Source organism: Thunnus maccoyii, chromosome 11 (genome assembly GCF_910596095.1).
Source record: "Thunnus maccoyii chromosome 11, fThuMac1.1, whole genome shotgun sequence".
NCBI lineage: Eukaryota > Metazoa > Chordata > Actinopteri > Scombriformes > Scombridae > Thunnus > Thunnus maccoyii.
Genome location: NC_056543.1, coordinates 2576486 through 2597169, shown reverse-complemented (window position 1 = coordinate 2597169; position 20684 = coordinate 2576486). Strand labels below are relative to the sequence as shown.

General features: G+C 41.2%; 1 protein-coding gene across 1 annotated transcript; it reads left to right on the top strand.

Annotated features, from left to right (window-relative positions):
- The first annotated feature begins 599 nt into the window (after positions 1-599).
- On the top strand, positions 600-16902 carry LOC121907631. The gene is made up of 18 exons (XM_042427299.1): positions 600-651; positions 1004-1092; positions 4261-4488; positions 4617-4697; positions 5044-5140; positions 5635-5758; positions 5960-6194; positions 8274-8430; positions 10768-10855; positions 10984-11046; positions 11388-11590; positions 12011-12142; positions 12919-13106; positions 13435-13583; positions 14002-14247; positions 15690-15855; positions 16164-16256; positions 16362-16902. The coding sequence occupies exons 1-17, from the start codon at positions 600-602 to the stop codon at positions 16254-16256; spliced, it is 2391 nt and encodes a 796-aa protein (XP_042283233.1). The 3' UTR covers positions 16362-16902.
- Positions 16903-20684: the final 3782 nt, after the last annotated feature.

The following is a 20684-nucleotide window of genomic DNA, read 5'->3' as shown; positions in this document are numbered from 1 at the left end:
GCCAGGAATCAAATCTGTCTGGTGTGACACAGATCATTAAAACCATTTGTCTTACCAAACAATAAATAATAGAATGAATATTTTAACAATTACATGCATGCATACATTAAAGATCCAAAGTGTTAGAGCAACATAATAATAGATCATAATACTGATAAGAGAATTAAAGCCAGAGGAGATTTGCATTTAAATACTCACATAGAAGATATTATATTGTATTATATTTCCAGCAAAGTAAAAGAAATAGTGTTATCCCTGTAACAATATTATTGGCTGATTTACTGACAGTGATAAAAGCTCTACATTTTATAAGATTATTATTTTTGTCATGCTTCAGCTGTGTCTCAGTTGTATTTACTGTATCTATTTTTAATAAATGTCCTGTTATACATACAGAGGACAGACTGAATGATTGCTGTGCTGTGTATTTATGTGATGTGTGATGGATGTTTTCATGTTTGGAAATGTGATCTTTTTCTACTGTGACACATGGTCTGAGATAAAGTCAACTGAACTGAACTACATTGAAATTATGGGATATCAGTGACATGTGACTGTGTGTCCTCCAGCTCTCTGTCAGCTGACTGGTCTCCTCCAACATGCTCCTCCTGCTGCTGCTGCTCTCCCTGGCTACAGTCAGCCACGTGTCAGGTAAGAACACACATGACTTCATCCCCACGGCAGCCATGTTGAAACTCTACCTGCACCATGAGTTTAGGGATGTCAGCAGACCTGACAGATATCAGATGATCTGACACTCTGAGGAACAACAGAATTATTTGAACTGAGGCAGGAAGGTCATTGTCCAGCTGACTAGTTAGTAAACATTTTGCCAGCTTGTTCGTGATCATGGACCAAACATGTTGATCTGTGAGTCTACGTGGCTGCTGTGGGCTCCTTAGAGCTCTTTGTTCCTCAACATTAGTATCTGCAGCTTTTCCTGTTGTCCTGCTGACTGACTTCAGTTCACTAACTGACTCTCATCATGTCTCCATTTCTGCAGCTGCACGAGTTACTTTTACAACTAATGCTACAGCAAACATCAATGCATGTCCCGTTGCCTTTTATGGACAAGTTTACAAGACTCTATATGTGAGTATGATGAATCGTCACATTTGAACAGCTGTATGTCTTTGTCCTCGTTGATCCTTTGTGTCCGTAACAATGCTTCACTTTTACTCAGAAACTATTCAATGTATAAATCAAACTTCTTTTGACTTAAAATGCTCTAAAACAAGCGTCATTTCCACTGAGGATGCACGAGGAGACATGTTTTATTGTTTCAGGTTGATTTTTCTTCCTGCAGTTTCTCTGAACTTTGTTTTTTGACTGTCCTGAGAAAAGATCTGAGTTGATCAAAATATTGATACGTTCATCTGAGGCTCCTTCCGTTACTAATGTGAGCTCAAAGCAATGAGCATAACTTATTTTGCTGTTGGTTCTGCTTCTCAGATGACACTGTTTGTTATGAACAGGCGGCTGTGGCTCAGGAGGCAGAGCGGCTCGACCACCAGCAGGGCTGGGGCTTCGATCCCCGGCTCTTCCTGTCCATGTGTCAAAGTGTCTCTGAGCAAAGCACTGAACACCAAGTTGCTCCCGATGGTCAAGCCGGCATCAGTGTGTGTGTGAATGAGAAGTAAAACTCATAAAGCGCTTTGTCTGTGAAGGTTGACAAGTGCTTTATAAATGCAGTCCATTTACCATTTGCTGGGGCTGTATGCAGCCTGCAGACACAACTCAGGGCAGAAAAAATGTCCTGCAGACTTTGTTTTCAGTGAGATAGTTAAGCAGAGAGCTCTTTGTAGTAAAGTTAGTATTAAACATTATTTATTAGAATTAGGTTTTTTTATACTTTCATTTTTATGGAAAGCACATGAACATTTTTTTTTTTACATTTATTTCTCTTTTTTACGTCATGACGCTCTTAAATGTTAGAGGTCTGTGAAGTTGGTTCAGAGTAGATGGTAGATGGCTGCAGCACAGAGACAGAGGAGAGCACGTGTTTTACAATGACTCTTTGTCATTGGTCACGATGGAAAACATGTTTAAAAAAATGCGCATCGTTCACTGTGAGGCAGTTTTAGCTCTTCAGCAGCTGCTGCTTTGTTGTGAGCTGTTACCTCCAACACACTTCTGTTAGGATGTTCCACGTCAGTGGTAACTACTGCGCCTACAGTCTGAAGCCAAAGCAGTACCTTACAGTGCAATGCCACCGACGGCCCCTAGATGCTGGCTTCAAAAAGAAAGAGGCTCAGCTCCCCCAGAAAGAGTCCTGAGCTCCCCCAGAAAGAGGCCTGAGCTCCCCTGGAAGCAACAAAATTTTGAGTTTGGGGGGTCTTGATAAATAAGTATTAACACTTCTAATGCTGCAGTGAATGATATAAAAATATATCAAATCTATTTCAAATCTGATGTCTCGTCATTTTAAAAGTGCGTGTGAAACATGGAGCAACTTAACCTGCTTGATGGACATGTTCAGGGTGTGTTTATGTATCATGTGCTTCTGTTCTCTGTGTAATTATTGTGCACAGATTCATGTCAGATCAACAATTCTCAGCATGCGGTCGGTGCAGTGTTGCTGCTGGAGCGCACATCCTAACCGTGCATTCAGTTCAGCAGCCTCTCATCATTTCTGCATTAAATCTGAGTGTCCCCTCCGTCTGTCAGACTTAGCTGCTGATCCCGATCACGTACCGTCATGAAGCAGATTTCTCTTTTACAAAAATAAGATTTCAGACAATAATACATGTAAAAAAACACCCTCCTAAAATTTTTACTGGCTATGACAATAAAAATTTCTCACTAAGTGATGAGTTAATTTTTCAAATGTTTCTTTGTAAATATTATAGACAGCAATAGCCTAAATAAGTCTCTCTCTCTCTCCTTCCCTCCTCCTGAAGCTGTCCGTGGTCCAGACTGTTGCTTGACTGACGTATCGCCTTCAAAACACTGATCTGGCTTATCTTTGAACTTTATTAAATGCTGTATTTCAGCTATATGTATGTAAGCTGTCACTGATGAAAGTGTCTTATTCTTTGTTGTCAGTGAACCTTTTTACTCAGTTTGCTTTTAAGAGCAGTCTGAGTGTAATTATCAGAAATGTGATGAATGTGGGGCCTGACCAACGTGGCAGCATGTAATCAAACACATGGTCACATGTAAACACACACAGTCCATTTACAGAAGTGTCATGTAGCACAATGAACCAGCCACATGACAGAAACTTTATCCTGGTTTATTTGTCTCAGCAACTCTTGACAGTGACTGTGATCATCTCTCATTCTGTCTTCAGCTGAGGCCACAGTGGGAACATGTGAAAGGATCAATAGTGAGATCTTGGTTGTGCTCACAGTTGATAAGCAACGTGCTGATGAAACATGTGGACCTCAGAGTTCAAACACAAGCGCAGCGCCTGCTGTCTGAAGCTTTGATTTCATTCATCGGCAGCGAACATGGAGACTCAGGCTGTTTGATTTCTGTGCACGTTGGAAACTGTTGGTTTAAGAGGCTTTTTCAAGTCCTGTTGGTTGATTTGTTTGCACGGATCCACAGCAGGTTTTGTCTGTTGCCTGGTGTTGGTTTGTGTGTGTGTGTGTGTGTGTGTGTGTGTGTTTGTGTGTGCGTGTGTGTGTGATAGCCTTCACCAGGGTACTGTACCATGAAGTGAGACTACTATTACTACTACTAAACTATTACTGCATCACATACTCACAATACTTAGTTCATCATCTGATAAAAAAACTAAAATACTTAGTTTACTTACTTACTTTAAGCTGTAGTCTTATAATATTTGGGAATTATTTCTAGTGTTTTTACATCTTCTATTGTGGTCATGTGATTATATTGTTTCCTTTGATTTTCACTTTTTGCTGTTGCTTTAACCAAATTCTCCTGCAGGTGTTTGGTTTCATCTCATATCATATTAAGTACTTCATTCATGGTTCTGATGATGTCACTCAATATTAACAACCCCACTTCTTTCACATTAACTCACTCGTAGCTGGAAAACCAAAGTTAACAGAGCTTGTTGATTTCCAGCTTCATGATAGCAGTTATCCAGTGAAGCAGCTGACCAAAGAGAGCCAGACTAAGCTGAACCTGCTTCATGGTTCAGGCCTCTGGTGTGTGTCAGACTGTCCGTGTCCCCGCTGGGATTCGAGCCCACGTCAGAGAGACATCCAGAGAGAGAAAGAAGAACAGAACACATTCACCTTCATCAGTGTTGTTGATTTATTTGTTGTGTATCTCTGATGTTAACAGGTGAACTTGACGGACAGCAACGTCGCATTTTGTTTCAAAGGCCCGTACAGGCCTGGAAGCAAAAACGACTGTATTCTGCTACCTAAGGGAGCAGTCACCAGAGGTTATCTGGATACAGCCCAAAGGACATATAGACCAGGATCCCATTATCATAGAGGTCTGCCTCAACTCACAGGTTCATCAACATGCGAGGCGTACGTGGTTACACTGAATGGAAATAGCCGGGCGGTGAGTGTTGTTCAGTTTCATCAGTGTCCATCTGTATATCTCTTATAACAAATCAGTCAAAGCCTTTTCTTAAAGATTTAAGATGTTATTTCCTAACAGTGTCTGAATCTCCTGTTTTATGTTTGCAGGGTGTATTCTACTTCGCACAGTTTGGTGAACAAGGAGCTTTATCTGCAAGATTGTATTCAGCCTGGTCATCCAGTCCTGTGGTAGGTATATGTTTGATATGTTTGGGGACAAGTTAACACACACACACACACACACACACACACACACTCACACACATTTCCAGCAGTTGACTGGAAGTGATTCAGATGGAGTTTTGATGCTTTTGGAGAGGCTGGTTTATGTTTAAAGACTTTTAAGAAAAATAAGAAAGTATCCAGGATGTTAACAAAACCGTGAAAGCTCTGAACACTTCACAGACATGTTGCTTTATTTGGACGAGACAGTTTTAGTTCAGTTTGTCCACAAAGTTTTGTTCATATCTTCACGTGTTGTGCTTCTGTCCTGTCAGTGTGTGACAGTAACCTCTGTGATGTCGCTTCTTTGTAGGAGGCCATTGTGCAGGTCGATGATGTTAAAGTGGATGACTGGAAAATGATCCCAGGTCACACAAACTACACGGACATAAGTGGATGCAGACACTCAGGTTAGCAGAGCAAATAATTATTAAAGGACCAATTCACCCAAATTACAAACAGTCGTATTTCATCTCTTCCCTCTGGTGGAATCTGACCAGTCAGATAGTTTTGGTTTTATTTGTCCAGGTATTGAGCTCTCTGTCTGAGATTTCTGCCTCCACCGAACACAGTGCAGATCATTCAGTTTGTGATGCTGACAGCATTATAAGACATTTAAAACATTCAACAGCAACGTCTCTTTCCACAAACAGGGTCCATCCACACAACACACTGGAGTAGTTTCAGTTCAACTACAAACCACAAACTGAACTCCATTCACCTCCATTGTATCAGAGTGGAGGCAGAAATCTCACACGGCTGGACAGATATGATAAAATCAGTTGCTTTGTAATGTGGATGAACTGACTATTTAAACGGGCCCTCAGGGGTCCTCGAAGCCAAACGACATTATAAAGTTACTGTTAGAGTTTGTACACGATTCAGCAATCTGAGTTTTTTACAGGTGCTCTATTTCTACCAAAAACGGGAAAATGTGAATCAGAAGACTCCCCTGTAACCTGTAATGCTTCAGCAGTCCTCAACACCACTCCTTGTGGCTCCGGAGAGATCTGCCAGGGCGACGGCCAGTAAATATATTTAATTCATATGTCTAACAGAATGCAGTTTTCTGTTCTGTCATCATTTAGTTCTGTGTCATAGCTCAGTGTCAGTGAGTAGTTTCCATCCCATACATCAGTAGCATCTTTTCATGTCACCGTTGCTGTTCCTCAGTCATTTCCAAATGTCTCATCATGCTGATGATGCTACTTGTCCCAAACCTCTGTCAGATGTGTCTTGAATGCCACGTGCACTGTAACCGGCTCCACTGTCATCGATCTCGGCGGTAAAGTTGTCTCTGTCCCGGATCGCTGTGCGTACACTCTGATGTCAGAATCAGGCGTCCACCTGCAGGCCGTCTTCCAGGACCGCCGTCGTAAAGATGTTCGTTTTTTGGACCATGTGATCCTACATCTGAATAACCCAGGCGTTAACTTTCACCTGGGACAAGGTGGGAGGGTTCAGGTAAGTTATCTACAGCCACAGTTTCACTTGGAGCGAGTGACGGACTTTGATCCAGAGTCCTCCTCACATCCTCCTGGTTGTTGGATCTCGTCAGTGTTCAGAACATTCAGCTGTTACTGTGGGTTGAAGTTTCTATTTTTGTGCTGCTGCTTTCCATTAATGTGCCAAAAGCAGTCATCATTTGATCTTTTTGTTTCGTCTGCATCCTTTCAAGCCAAGACAAGAAGTTCATAAAAAGAGGCACCCCCCAACATATTATTTATTTCATTTTATTCCAAAGTAACACCATGGTATATGCAGACACTGCGTTAATGTTCTGAGGTAAAAAAGTCCTGTTTACTCAAACGCTTATTGTTTGACGTTGTGGTTTAGTTCACAAATATTCACTGTGCTCCAGTTTCCATGATACGGTTAATAAGTTGAAAACATATATATGGCAGGATATTTGTGCGAGTTCCATAAGACTGTCTGAGATTCAGTGTGGATTGATACATTTAATAAAATGGAAGCATATCTGTTCTGTGAGAAAACACTTTCTATGTAAATTGGCCACGGCCTCTCTCTCCAGTTCACCGGCCCTCCCCCACCATGCAATGGGTGCTGGAGATAGGAGACTGTCACATCCTCATACAGACAGCTGCTGTGATGACTTCCCCCTGTCCTGTGCATAAGCATGAACACCCCCTGCTGCTGATTGGCCAGAGTAGTGTTGTGTTGTTCGCTCCAAGCCACTGTGTTTACATGCCCATTTACAGAGCCAGGGCTGCGTATGGACACCATTTTTTTTCAGTCCACACACAGAATGGACAGTTAGCGGACCTTGAGGAGATATTTGCTGAATTTGACAAAAAGTGTATTGGATTAGAATCACTGACTTTACTTTTAATCCTGAATGAAGCTTGCAGAAAGAGTGTATACTTTAAGTTTTACTCTATTTGTTATGTAGCAAAAACATTCACAAGCACAATATATTATTAAGGTCCTATGTTACCTGAAACCGGAGAACATAACAGCCAGCATAATTTCAATGAATGTTATTGAATGTGAAGAACATATTTAAAAATTGATTTTTGAATAAATAAGGGTCAAATTGAACGCAGAACACTCTCTACAGTTTGTATAAAAATGAGTATCAGCTGCACAAAAATAGAAAAGTTGTGAAATTTGATCATTTTTATATATTCTCACTTTGAGAAAAGTCATAAAATATCTGGCTGAAAGAAAAGTGTTTAGGGTGTTATTACTGCACTCAAATGTAAAAGCGGGTCAGATTTGACCTGGATGGTGTGTAAGGGTTCACATGAGAGTTGACAGTGTTTCCTACTTACACCACAACAGGGAGTGTAACCTTACATCTGTCACACATGTTGTACTGCAGTGCTGAGAGGAAAGGCTGGACAGAAACCTGTCAACAATGTGTCATTTTGTGTATTTTTGTGGATAAGCGAGCATAAAATGTGTAATAAGTGGACATATGTGTAGAGTTATTGCAGAGGGTCATATATATGGTGGGAAAGTTGGCTGTTTATTCATGTTGAGAATGTTTTGGCAGAGGTTTAACTGTTAGCTATGTCAACTTAGCAGCTAAGCTAACCTGTGCTAGGTGTTCAGGGACCCTGTGGTGCTGTTTTAAGAGTCTGTGCTTGAATTACCTTGTTACCAGTGATGGAACAAGGACTCAGGTCCTTTACTTAAGTAAAAGTAGAAATATCACAATGTAAAAATACTTAATTACAAGTAAAATTCCTGCATTTAAAATCCTACTTAAGTAAAAGTACAGAAATATTACTGCTATATTAATAGAACTGCTGTTTTAATCTTAACTAATACAGCAAAATTAACAGACTCATCTTATTTCATGTGAAGTGTTAATCTGAAAAGCAACTAAAGCTGTAGATGAATGTAGTGGAGTATAAAGTACAATATTTCCCTCTGAATTGTACAGAAGTAGAAAAAATTTAAATACTCGAATAAAGTACAAGTAATTTATATTCAAATGTAGGTTGTTACTTTTGATCACTGCTTGCTGTCATGTTTGATGGTGTGTTTCCTCCACTTTGTCCCTCTGCTGTGATGCAGCTGAACGACACAAAGCTGAGCCTCAGCAGCACGCCTGTGGAGCATCATGGTGTGCAGCTCTCTAAGGACCAAACTGGAGTCACAGCCAAGCTGGTGCACTCCAACTACAACACCTCTATCTTCTTTGATGGCTACACAGCACAGATCCACATGACAGGTACAGAAAAACACGTCCTACATGGATAAAAGAAGGCGGCAGCCAGTTTTTTCTCTGTTTGTCTCCATATGAGAAGAATGAACAACTTTCTTACAAATGTTGTTTTTCAAACTGAAACATTATTTTGCTATACGCTGATGATGCTGATTGATTTACAAAAAAGAATTTGGCCGTATGGTGCAGTAAACCCAGAATGCATGGCATCAACTTGAACAACCCATGTTTCTTTGCACAAAGTAAATTTAGTATGTGTTGTCTATATTATGTTTAGATGTTTATATGCTGTACATGTATGTTTATATTACATTTATATTGTGTGTTTATATTATGTGCTTTACTAACTCTGTTTACATTTTCTTACATTTTTCTCTGTTTAATAATAATAATAAGTTTATTTAGTATAGCACCTTCACAGAAATGAAATTCACACAGTGCTTCACAGGAATAAGAGTTAAAAATAAGACCATAAAAACATACATAGAGTAAAAACATATGCCACAAGTTCAAATTTAAAAAAAAAAACAAAAAAAAAAACACAGGCAGCAAGGTACCTCAAGTAGAAACACTTGAACAAATGATCATTACACGTAACACACACCGATCAGACAACTCAAAAAGATAGAAAAGCCAATTTAAAAAGATGGGTCCTCAATAGTTTTTCAAAAGCTTCTATAGAGACTGCTGACTGTATATATACAGGAAGAGAGCGTTGGAGCCACAAATGCAAAGGCACAATCACCTTTAGTTTTCAGCCACGAGCGAGGGACAGCCAGTAGGTCCTGGTTGGACGACCTAAGTGACCTACTGGCGACGTAGGGATGGATAAGTCCATGATGTGCTCAGGAGCCTGTCCCTGTAGGGCTCTATATGTAATAGCAAGAACCTTAAAAGGAATCCTAAAATGGATGGGCAGCCACTGCGAAGAACTTAAAATAGGAGAGATGTGAGTCATCCTGCTGGACCTGGTTAACAGCCTTGCAGCAGCATTTTGGACCATTTGTAGCCGGTTCACAGATGCTTTGCTGAGACAAATGAAAATGGAATTACAATAGTCCAAACGGGATGAAATGAATGCATGGACGATCATTTCTAGTTCTGGTTGTGATACGATGGACTTGATGGAAAAAACATGTACGGGTCAATGATTTAATATGCTGATCAAAACGCAAAGCCTGGTCAAATATGACACCAAGATTTCTTAAATTTGACCTAACAGCTGATGAAAGGGACCCAAAACTCTTAGCTACCTTGGGAGCTATACTGTCAGAAGCAATAATGAGAACCTCTGTCTTGTCAATATTAAGCTGTAGGAAGTTGTTTGACATCCAGACCTTAATAGCAGTCAGACAGTTGTGCAGCACAGACAGTTTATCAGGGTTATCAGGCTTAAAAGGTACATAGAGCTGAATATCGTTAGCGTAACAATGATAGGAAACATCACTAAATTTGCTGATAACCTGCCCTAGGGGGAGCATATATAAAGCAAAGAGAATAGGACCCAAAACGGAACCTTGCGGCACACCACAAGAAAGAGAAGCAGTTTCGGACATGTAAGGACCAAGAGAAATAAGCTTGTATTCTGTCTTCAACATGTTGTATCTCTTTGCACAGTGGGATGGGAGGGGGGGTTGTCAGTAAAGTGAACGATATATTTCAGTTTGGATCCATGTCTAACAAATATCTATTGTGTTTTATAAAAATATATGCTTCACAGAGGGAATAAAAGCAGCTCTCAAAGACTTATAAAGAACAGTGGAAAGAGGAAATCTGGAATAAGCCCCAACTTTCAGATCAAAGGAGATTACTGCACAGAATCATACATTACAGTTATCAGAGAGGTCTGAGGTCCTTATGTGCACGCTGGTTACTGAGGCCTTGATGTGTTTCTTGTGATTTTGGTTTTGTTGAGGATGAATTTCATTTTGTTTCATCAGTTCATGTACAGCAAACTATTGAGTTCATTATCTGCAAAATTCCATGAAAGGATCCTGATTCGTTTCAGTTGACTGAAGGTGAAACTGTATGCTGAGTCTGTATTTTAAGAGATTTTTGTTTTGGTGAGATTAATAGAAAACGTGTGCTGGTTAATATTAGCATATCTGTTAGCATATGGCCCGATGCTGCTGAGGTTGGGTCTATGACTGAAGACACTTGACAGCTGGCATTAAGAAGGACGGGGAGCTGCTGGTCTGCTTTCTGCTCTGTTTGTACGTTCAGATGTGATCATACTGTGACTGTATGAATCAGTGGTTGACAGCTGTCCTTTAGTGAGCAGCCGTGTGCATCCAGTCCGACAATTTATTGATCTGAATCACATTCTCTCCTCAAACTGTCCAGGACCAAGTGGAAAGACCCTGTGGGGTTTATGTGGCGACTCCAGCCGGTCGTTGGGTGACATGAAGGTCTCGGCGTACAGCTCCGACGAGTAAGACCACGTCACTGACTGCTGCCTCATCACTGGGCTGCATGTATACTAGTAGTGCCTGTGTGTGTTTATAGGAAGGAGTGAGGCCTGGGTAACACTCCTGACTTATGCTGTTTGTCTCTCCCTAGCTGTGAGGATGAGCACGAAGAAGCTGCTGACAGTCAGATCAACTGCAAGACAGTGACTGAACGGTGAGCAGAGACACACCTGAACACACATCAAACTCTCCTTTGATCTATAAAACAACCAGAGTTACTCTTCATCACACGTTGATCTGTGAGAAAAAGAACATGTTGTTCATGTTTCATGTTGTCTGATGTGAGCAGGGATGAAGCTGGAAGCCAAACACAACTGAACTCAGATTATACACCTTTTTATTTGGGGAACAGAGTTTTTGTGTCAATCTGTCTACACAACACCTGTCCTGTTATTAGACCCAATAACACTAACCTTTGTCTTGCTCTTCATGTTAGTAATCATTGACCTTATCTTTCTGTCTGACTGGACTTGATCGTTCTCTCTCCCATGACAGCTGTAATCTCCTGAAGGAGGATCCCTTCACCTCCTGCCACAAGCGCACCAACCCCGAGCCCTTCATCACCGCCTGCACCAACACTCTGTGCAAATACCCAGCAGTGGACGGTCTCAACTGCCAGTTCCTGGAGGCTTACGCCAGAGCCTGCAGCCTGCAAAGCAAAGTCACGCTGGAGGACTGGAGGTCAAAGGCCAGCTGCCGTAAGACCGTCCTTTACTGTCATTCAGTTATGTTTTATAGGGCATGATAGGACAAGATGAGCCCAGATAACAGTGAGGACAGAACAGGAATCAAGAACTCTACTACAAGTAAAGACCTGCATTCAGATTTACAGTAAAATATGAAAAATAGAAGCAGTAGGTGCAGTGCATGTGATCAGATCAGATCTTCTCTGGACAGTGAAATGGCCGCCTTCTCTGTCTACAGTGTTCCAGATGTAGACGGGACAAAGTGTTCTTCATATTTGACTGAATAAAGAACAAAGTTTGGTTGAGCTGTGTGATAATCTCATGCACGCTGTTACTAAACTGCTCACAAGGAGTCAGGATCCGATCAGCTGTTGTTCCTGTTTATCTTACTGACTGACTGTAGTAAGTATTGATCTTTGTTTGATCTTTCAGCCTCCCCCCGGGCCTTCTGTCAGGACAAGTTCTGCAGTGCTCATGAGTTCTGTGCTGAGGACATCAGTGGTGGAACCAGCTGCTACTGTCGGGCCATTTTTGGCTCCAAGTACAGATCGACAAACACTTTTGGTATGAAGACTGAACAAGGAGACCCGTCTCACACGTGAAATGACACAATATGACATTAAATATCATAGTTTACATGTGAAAACATGAATTTATTTTGTGAGCTGGAAATACAGCATCTGACATACTGTCACATTAAGTGAGAATTCTCTGTTGGTTCATAACAACCACAGACACTTTCACACACTGGATCGATTATTAATTTTATTAAAAAAGTATTGATTAGTGGAATGTGATGTGCTATTTTAACCACACAAGTACAACAACAACTGCAGGGTGGTAGGTCTTAGGCACACGGACAGTGTAGGCGTCTCTATGTGCACCTGCTGTTTTGGTTCATGTATGTGCTGCAGCACAATGTGCAAAAGGGCTGAATGAAGGTGAATAGAGATCAGCAGGTGTGATGATTATTAAATACTCTCTCAGCCAGTCACATCACTGCTCTCATAGGTCTGAAACAGCTGAGCCAATCACAGTTAAATGTGATAACAGCAGCTCAACACACAGAAGGCTTTTCTTCAGGAAATGTCTGGATGGTTCAGAGCGTCATGACATGAACACACATCACCACAAATCTGCAGCCAAAGACAGATGGAGTAGTAGTCAGTTAGTTACTATAATAATAGTAGAATAAAATAAAAAATAAACACATTGATTTGGTGAAGTTGTTTATATGATATGGGACAAATGCTATTTCAGCAATAATTCTAATGTGTCTTACCTCGTACATGTTCACATGTTCCCTTATTGTTTTACTCCTCGTCTGTCCTGCTGTACAGGTGAGCCGACCGTCTGCAACCAAAGCTCTGCTTCACTTACTCTGGTTGGTTGTCTCCTGGAGGAAAAAAGCATCGACTACTCTGCCTTACACCTCAATGACCCAAACTGCAGAGGTCAGCAGGACAGCAAGACCCACATGGTGACCTTCAGCTTCAACAGCAGCAACGTCTGTGGGACGGTGGTCAAGGTGGGCTTCTCTTCTCTACTTACTGACTCTCCAGTCAGAGCCAGTTTGTGATCCATGTGTGACTGCAGGGGCGTGGTCAAGACCCGCCACCTCCTTTGTTCCCTGAAATACTGGGGATTTATGAAGCTTATTCTGACACACAGCCAGTCAACACCTCAACAGTGTCAGACGTTACAGTATACAATACAGTTTCTGTACAATACAATACAATAACTAATGGGGATCTGAACAAACAAAACAACAGGTGAAATCTAAAGATGAATGCGTGGTTACCTTCACCTGAAACCTCACCTGCAGTAACACTGTCTGAATCCCTGTGACCCTGCAGGCCGACAGCAAACAAGTCGTGTACAAGAACGCCATCATGAATCGGGACAGCTCTGGCCCCATCACTCGTCATGACCAAGTGAACATCGACTTCTCCTGCTTCTACAACCAGCCAGACATCGAGACCGTGGCCTTCAAAATCAAAGACAGGTGAGTGGTTCAACAGGAGTGGTTCACTGTCATAAATACTCTATTATATCTTTACATAGCAAATAGTTGTTTGCTGACATCTAGTGGGGCTGAATGTCGTATATTGCACCTTTAAATAAAGCTATGAAATGCTGAATCATGGATCTTTGGGATCAAATTCAGCTGTTTTCCCTCTTAATATGACTTAATCCATTCACCATTCACTGATTTTCATGTGCACAGTTTAAGTGACTCTCAGCTGAAAAATTAAGGATTCATGTTTCCTGCTGAATGTGAAGTGAAAATGTTACAACTGAATTTAAAACGGGAAGTTTGAGTTTCACTGTACTTAAGCTTGTTGGAGGCCTGTGCTGAAGTGTGTGTGTGTGTGTGTGTGTGTGTGTGTGTGTGTGTGTGTGTGTGTGTGTGTGCTCTGCAGCTCTGTGGTGGAGGAGATTGTATCTGGAGCATGGAAATACACTCTGACCATGAAGGCCTACACTGATGCTGGCCGCACTCAAGCTGTGGAGTCCAGCACAGAAATCCAACTGGAGGAGACCATCTGGGTGGAGCTGAAGACGGACGGGCTAGATGACAAACTCGTCGCTGTGGTGACCGACTCCTGTTGGGCGACCAATGAAGCGTCATCCAGCGGGAGTCTGAGATACGACCTGATCATTAAGGGGTGAGAGACTCAGAGGTGGAAGCCAGTCTGCAGCTTTTCACTGCTGCTTTGACATTTCTCAGTCAGTTCTATACGAATAAGAAGCGAGGATTCATTAAGAATCCTGCTTTCTGATTCGACTTATCGACCACTGAAAGCAAAGTCTGGTCCTACCACACTTACCTCGACTCTGTCGGTTACCTAACAGACAACAGAGTGTTGTTGAAGAAAATCACTCAAGTCCTTGTTCAAAGTTTGCTGTGGTGGAAATGATTTAATAGCATTCCAGAAATGCGGTGAGCTTGCGGGGGGGGGGGGGGGGGGGGGGGGGGGGGGGGGGGGCTCTCAGGTAGGTGAAATCAAGAGGGGCGCTGCATTCCGACAGGATCAAAAAGGTCAAATCAGCAGGGGTCAAAGGCAGGAAAGACACACAGTTGGCATCTTGTTGATCAAGGAGTTGTTCCCAGACATCACTTGATTATCAAGTCTCTACCCAGATGTGTATTTTCTTCTTCAGTGTTTACAGTATGGTGAACCACAGCCAGTGCTCAAAAGTCAGGCAAAGTGTAGTCAATCCCTCTCTTTGCGATTGCTTTTCATGTTAGCATGTTTTCAGGGGTTAACAATTGTTAACGTCAGTGACTAAAGATACAGGAAGCTATCGCTGCTTCACAATAAAATGTCATGTTTTCATTACTAGAAGCTGAGCTGTGACAGAATTCAGGTGTTTCAGAGATGGATGAAGAAACACTGAAGACCCAATGATCTCTTTATTAATGAATAAAAATTTAGTCTTAGTCTGGTTTTAAACATTTTTCTTGCTAAAATGATTCGTTAAGAATCAAAACCAGCAGCTAGTATTGCTTCGGTACTTACACATAATCCATTACTCATTATCTCTGTTTATTTTTACAAAACATCTCAAACATATACTGGTAACTTCCAGAGTACAGTGTTTGACTGTTGGACAACTGCAATGACAAAAATTGTTACATATAATATTTTTGCCTCTTTATTTTTCTTTCATTCTCAGTAGCCTTTCCATCCCTGATTATTTTTATATAAATGTAATTATGTTTATTTTGTTTTTAGGAGACCTCTTTGTATAAGCTTTTAGCTTCATACCTCTCATCTGCACACACCTTTACTTTAGATTAATGTATAGCTGAGTCTATGCAGGTCTGAGTGTGTTTGTATATATGTGAATGTCTTTGTATATGTGTCAAATCTTTAACCATTTTTAGTTGTGCTTTTTAATGCGCAAAAACAAAGAATAATAAGAGCCAGAATCAAGGAGCAGAATCAGAGTCAGAGTCCATAAAATAGAAACTGTCACTAACTCTCAGCAGAGAGACGTGCGTTCAGACTGAGTCAAATGCAGACGAGACGTTCAGGGGAATCTGTGATTCTGGGGATGCTGATGCAGCTTCTAACATCTGGTGTGTTTTCTTGTTTCTGAGCAGCTGTTCGAACCCTGCTGACCAGACGGTGAAGGTGCAGGCTAACGGACTGGGAACATCCAACTACTTCTCCTTCAACATGTTCCAGTTCTCTGGGAAGTCTGGTGACGTCTACCTGCACTGCAAACTCAACCTGTGTGTGAAGAAGAAGAACAGCACCTGCGCCCCGGTACGCCTGCTTCACAAATCTACTCACAGATACATGCAGAACAGCTGCCGTCTGAACACACTTCATTAAATACATGTTCTCATGATGGGTCGATCACATCTCAGATGATCAATACCATGTTCGATTTCAGTGGTTACATGTCCCAGTACATTTTGACTGACTTCAACTAAAGTATTTATATTTTATTATTATTTTCAGTATGTCATATATGTTTTCTTTCTATCAGAAGCTCCAGTCAACTAATATCAGTGTAGGACTGACTGAAATCTAAATCTTCATCTGTGTCTTTGTCTTGAATTTTGTCTCAGAGCTGCAGCGGAGGTAAGAGAGGACGCAGATCTGTCAGGACTACATATGAGGATGTAAACCCAGCCTTCATCACCATGGCCTGGACTAATTAGGTAAAAGCTAAATGCTGATTTATGTCACTGCACTGCAGTTTGGGAGAAAAGACATCAGCATCACACAGCAGGGACTGATAACTAATCCTCTGGTTGTCTTCTCAGGTTGTTTCCATGGCAACTCGGACGGACCTACAGACTGTCGACCTTCAGCATGATTCCAGACTTTTGCTTCATCCTGATCAAGAGCCACGTTTCCTTAAAAGATTAGCTCAGTTGTTATTGCTAATGAAGCCACGCTAGCACAAAGCTGTGATAACTAAACACTCCTGATCCTCCTCCAGCTTTGATTGGCCGATTCAGTCCAGTTTAAAGTTAAGAGTTGAGTCGGTCTAGCAGGAAACAATCTGCAGCTCACATGAACTGTGTGAATAAGGACATTCAGCCCCCATCAGCTCTGAGCATGTTAGCGTGGATCATGTGTCAGTAACAAACCTGAGTAAATCTATGATGGAACGTCTCTGCAGAACATGTTGCTGTGCCTTCCTCAGTGATTTACACTTTAAAAAGACCAAACAGGCAGCAACAGAACGGTTGATCTGAATCAGGTTCATGTCTTCATATCACACAGACTGCACCTCCTTCATACAGGATCTCACTGTTCTGTGATTATTCAGACCCAAAACATTGGAGCAACTTTTCTGCAGTTAAGCATTTTTTAAATAACCTACTTATTGTTACGGTGAAGGCAAACATATTATAACCAAATTATTACATCCTCAGTGCATCTACACTCCTAATCACCATCGTCAAATATTATGACAGGTTACCGTTAACAATGAAGCGATCTTTCAAAGAATCATCTGAGTGCTGAGCAGCTTGTTGTACTTCAACCAAACACTTCATGGTAACAGTGATGAGCCAGGAACTGAGATCAGAGCTGAAACAGCATTTCCCCTCTGAGAGACAAACCACTTTAATAACAAGAATCTCAATTTACTCTCAAATAATGAAAAACAACTGATGATTGATACAAAGTAACTCAGGGATGTAGACATGGAAGGATTTACGGTGACCAAAGTGAATGTTTTCTTTCTTGTGTGCACTGACTAAAACAATGACGAATGAAGGGTTTTAAAGGGTTTAATTCACTACGCCTTACTTTCCATTTATTGTGGTTTCTGTATTAAACTAATGAAAACTATCTAATGGAGTTTTTCCACCAAAAAGAATGTGCATCATCCAAAAAGTCTGAGTATTGAAGGCTGTCAGATGTTGTATCAGAAGTGAAGAATAGGACACCAGTGTCCTGGTCCAAAAAGCAAGTTTATTGATTATCTGGAAAACCTGAAAAACTCAAACCTGAATAGAGTTGACCTGGAAGACACAGTGGATCCAAAGCTCATGGAGATGTTGTGCTCTGAAGTGTCAGTAAAGTTTTTCAGAGAAGTGGAGGACATTTATTCCATCCTGATGGCACTGGTTAGATAAGAGACAGTCATGCATACCATAGTATAACCTTCCTCTTTTCTATTTCTTTTGTATTTACTCTGGCTTGTTTGTGGTGAACAGCAGCCTGGAGACCATCATCAGCTTGTGCCTGTAACAGAATATCAGATCATTCTCAGTTCAGTCTCATTTATGGAGGAAAGTCACTCTTGAGCCCTGAGAGAAGGTTTGCCACAAAAAGGTTTTAATGTTCAGTCTGAGGGAAAGTCCATCAACATGCTGATTATCAGTAGATTCAAGTGAAATGTTAACTGTGACTTCAACTGAACTAAACATGTGGCTTTAATGACACTGAGACCTGCTGTGGTGCTGTTTCATCTTTATTATATTTTTGTTTAAGCATCAAAGACCAAAAAAATAAATGAATAAAGGGGATGTGGGTAAAAGAAAAACATGAGTTTGTGTGTTTTTATGGATTTCTGAGTGTAAAGTCTTCACTGTGTGCTGTCCATAATCTTTTATTTTCAAGCTATTTCTCTAGTCTGGCCAACTGCCCTCCTCATTTCACTAATATTAATGATTTTGTTTAATGTTTGTTTAATAATTTATGTACATCAGGTCTTGATTTTTCTGCTCCATTCATTTCAAGGTCTGTCCCAGTTATTAACACAACTCCCAGTATCAGACAGCAAAGAACAGAATACAGGAAGGCAGAACATAGATGGAAAAAAACTAATCTTCAATCAATCAATTGTTATTTATATAGCACCAATCACAACAAAAGAGATTAACAGAATAAAAACAATCATAACAATAACAATAACAGCAGCAACAGCAGTAGTAATAGCCAGGGAAGGATGCCAACAGGACTGCGAAGGACTGCAAAGGCTTGGCCTGCAACCCAGGGTTTCCTGTGAGATGTGAAAGCACAAAAAAAACTCTGGGGAAGAAGCAAAGTTAGTGACATGCATTAATGTTACATGAATGCATACAGACGGAGAGGGAGGAGGAGGAGGAGAGAGGAGCTCAGTGCATCATGGGAAGTCCCCCAGCAGTCTAGGCCTATAGCAGCATAACTAAGGGCTGGTCCAAGGCGAGCCTGGTCGGCCCTAACTATAAGCTTTATCAAAAAGGAAAGTTTTAAGCCTACTCTTAAACATAGAGAGGGTGTCTGCACCCCGGACCGAATCTGGAAGATGGTTCCACAAGAGAGGAGCCTGATAGCTGAAGGCTCTGCCTCCCATTCTACTTTTAAAGACTGTGTCTATGTCAGAATCTGCCTTTAAGTGTCCTGTGCCCTTCACTATAGCAATTTGAAATAGCAACATTATAGCTGTCAAAAATCCTTAACTAGATCAGAATTCTGAATTGGTTTTCCAGCAGTTGTCATGAAGCTTTGATTTTCCCAGATTTTACCAAAGTCATATGCAACTGAAAAAGCATATTTTGAATCCGTGTAAATTGTTACTGCTTTATTTTCTGATACAGTACATACTCTTGTTTGCGCTACCAATGCAGCCAGTTGTGCTGATGAAACTGGAACTTTATAACCTTATTTATACACTTCTACACAGCAATCCCAATCATCTACAGTTGCATTATACTGCCAGCGTAGTTCTATCATCTGGACACATTAATGAGCCATCACAATTGTTAGCTGGTTCTGATGGACTGGGGTGCCAATGTGGGCACTACTTAGGAGCCTAGGCCACGGCCCAATGAAATGCCGTCCCTATTGGTTTGGTGCCATTTAACTGTTCAAAAGTACTACCATAGGTGTTGAGTTACTAAGACTACTATGCTACCTCCTGCCTATCAGCTAGGTTGTCAGGTTTGTCTAAGAGTGCACTACTACATATGAGTAATGCAGCGGGAGAGCGAGAATGAGTACCAACTTACAGTGTGTCTAATCACTGGGTAAGATAATAACAACAACACAGTAAATTATTATTAGCAGCGAAATCATTATATGTTAAAGAGATCTCCTCTCCTCCTAGAAATCTGTTAGTGTCTGACAGAGAGCCCCAATACCAGGCCAGGTATACACTTCTCCTTCTAGGCTGAAATGAACCAAGACATGGGAACAGGAAGGGAGGTCTATAGAAAGGCTATAAATGGGCTTTTAGGCACTGTTTAAAACAGTCCAAAAATTCGGCAGATCCAATAGATTGTGGAAGATGATTCCACAGAGTTGTGGCTGAGACTGCAAATGCACAGTCACCTTTTGTTTTGCGGTATATGCAGGGGATAGATAAAAGGCAGAGGTTTGAGGATCGTAGAGGTTGAGAAGTGGAATGAGGAACAAGGAGGTCAGAAATGTAGCGAGGGGCAAGGTCAAAAAGTGCCTTATATGTAATCAGCAGGATCTTGTAGTGGATTCTGAATTTTAAACGAAGCCAATGGAGGTAAGCCAGAACAGGGGTAATAAGGGACCTACGGCTGGTTCTGTTTCAAAGTCTGGCGGCTGTATTTGGGATTAACTGTAAACGTTTTAAAGAAGACTGACTGAGGCAGGTTTAGAGGGAGTTACAGTAGTCTAACTGGGAGAAAATGAAGGTGTGGATTAATTGTTCAAGAGCAGTAGGGGACAATATAGGTCTTATTTTTGCAGTATTTCTTAACTTAAGGAAACAGGACTGGACAAGCTTATTAACATGATGGTCAAATGTCATATACTGATATCTTGGTCAATGATACCAAGAGATACCAAATTCTTAGCAGTGGATTTAATGTTTGGGTTAAGTGGACCAATAAACTGAGTAGCTGCAGTGACAAAGTTATCAGGACCAATTAAAAGAACTTTTTTCAGGGTTTAGACAGAGGAAATTTTGAGTCATCCACTCTTTGGTCAACGGCCATAAGCAGAGTGACTGGTGATCTCTATGGTAGTTCTCTATGGTAGTTCTTATCACTATGGGTGTAATCCCCCCTCTGATCACAATGTGGGTTGCAATGACAGAGTGGTGCTGTCCGTATTTCTGCTCGTTGACTCTGTAGGAAGTGAAGACTGCAGAAACAGCGATTCAAAGTTTATGACTA

What these genes read in the sequence shown, in the direction of transcription:
- LOC121907631 (XM_042427299.1), top strand. Translation starts at nt 600, where the DNA reads ATGCTCCTCCTGCTGCTGCTGCTCTCCCTGGCTACAGTCAGCCACGTG. An exon ending in CAGATCGACAAACACTTTTG is followed by an intron (nt 12,143 to 12,918) that starts GTATGAAGACTG and finishes CCTGCTGTACAG; the next exon opens with GTGAGCCGACCGTCTGCAAC. An exon ending in TACGACCTGATCATTAAGGG is followed by an intron (nt 14,248 to 15,689) that starts GTGAGAGACTCA and finishes GTTTCTGAGCAG; the next exon opens with CTGTTCGAACCCTGCTGACC.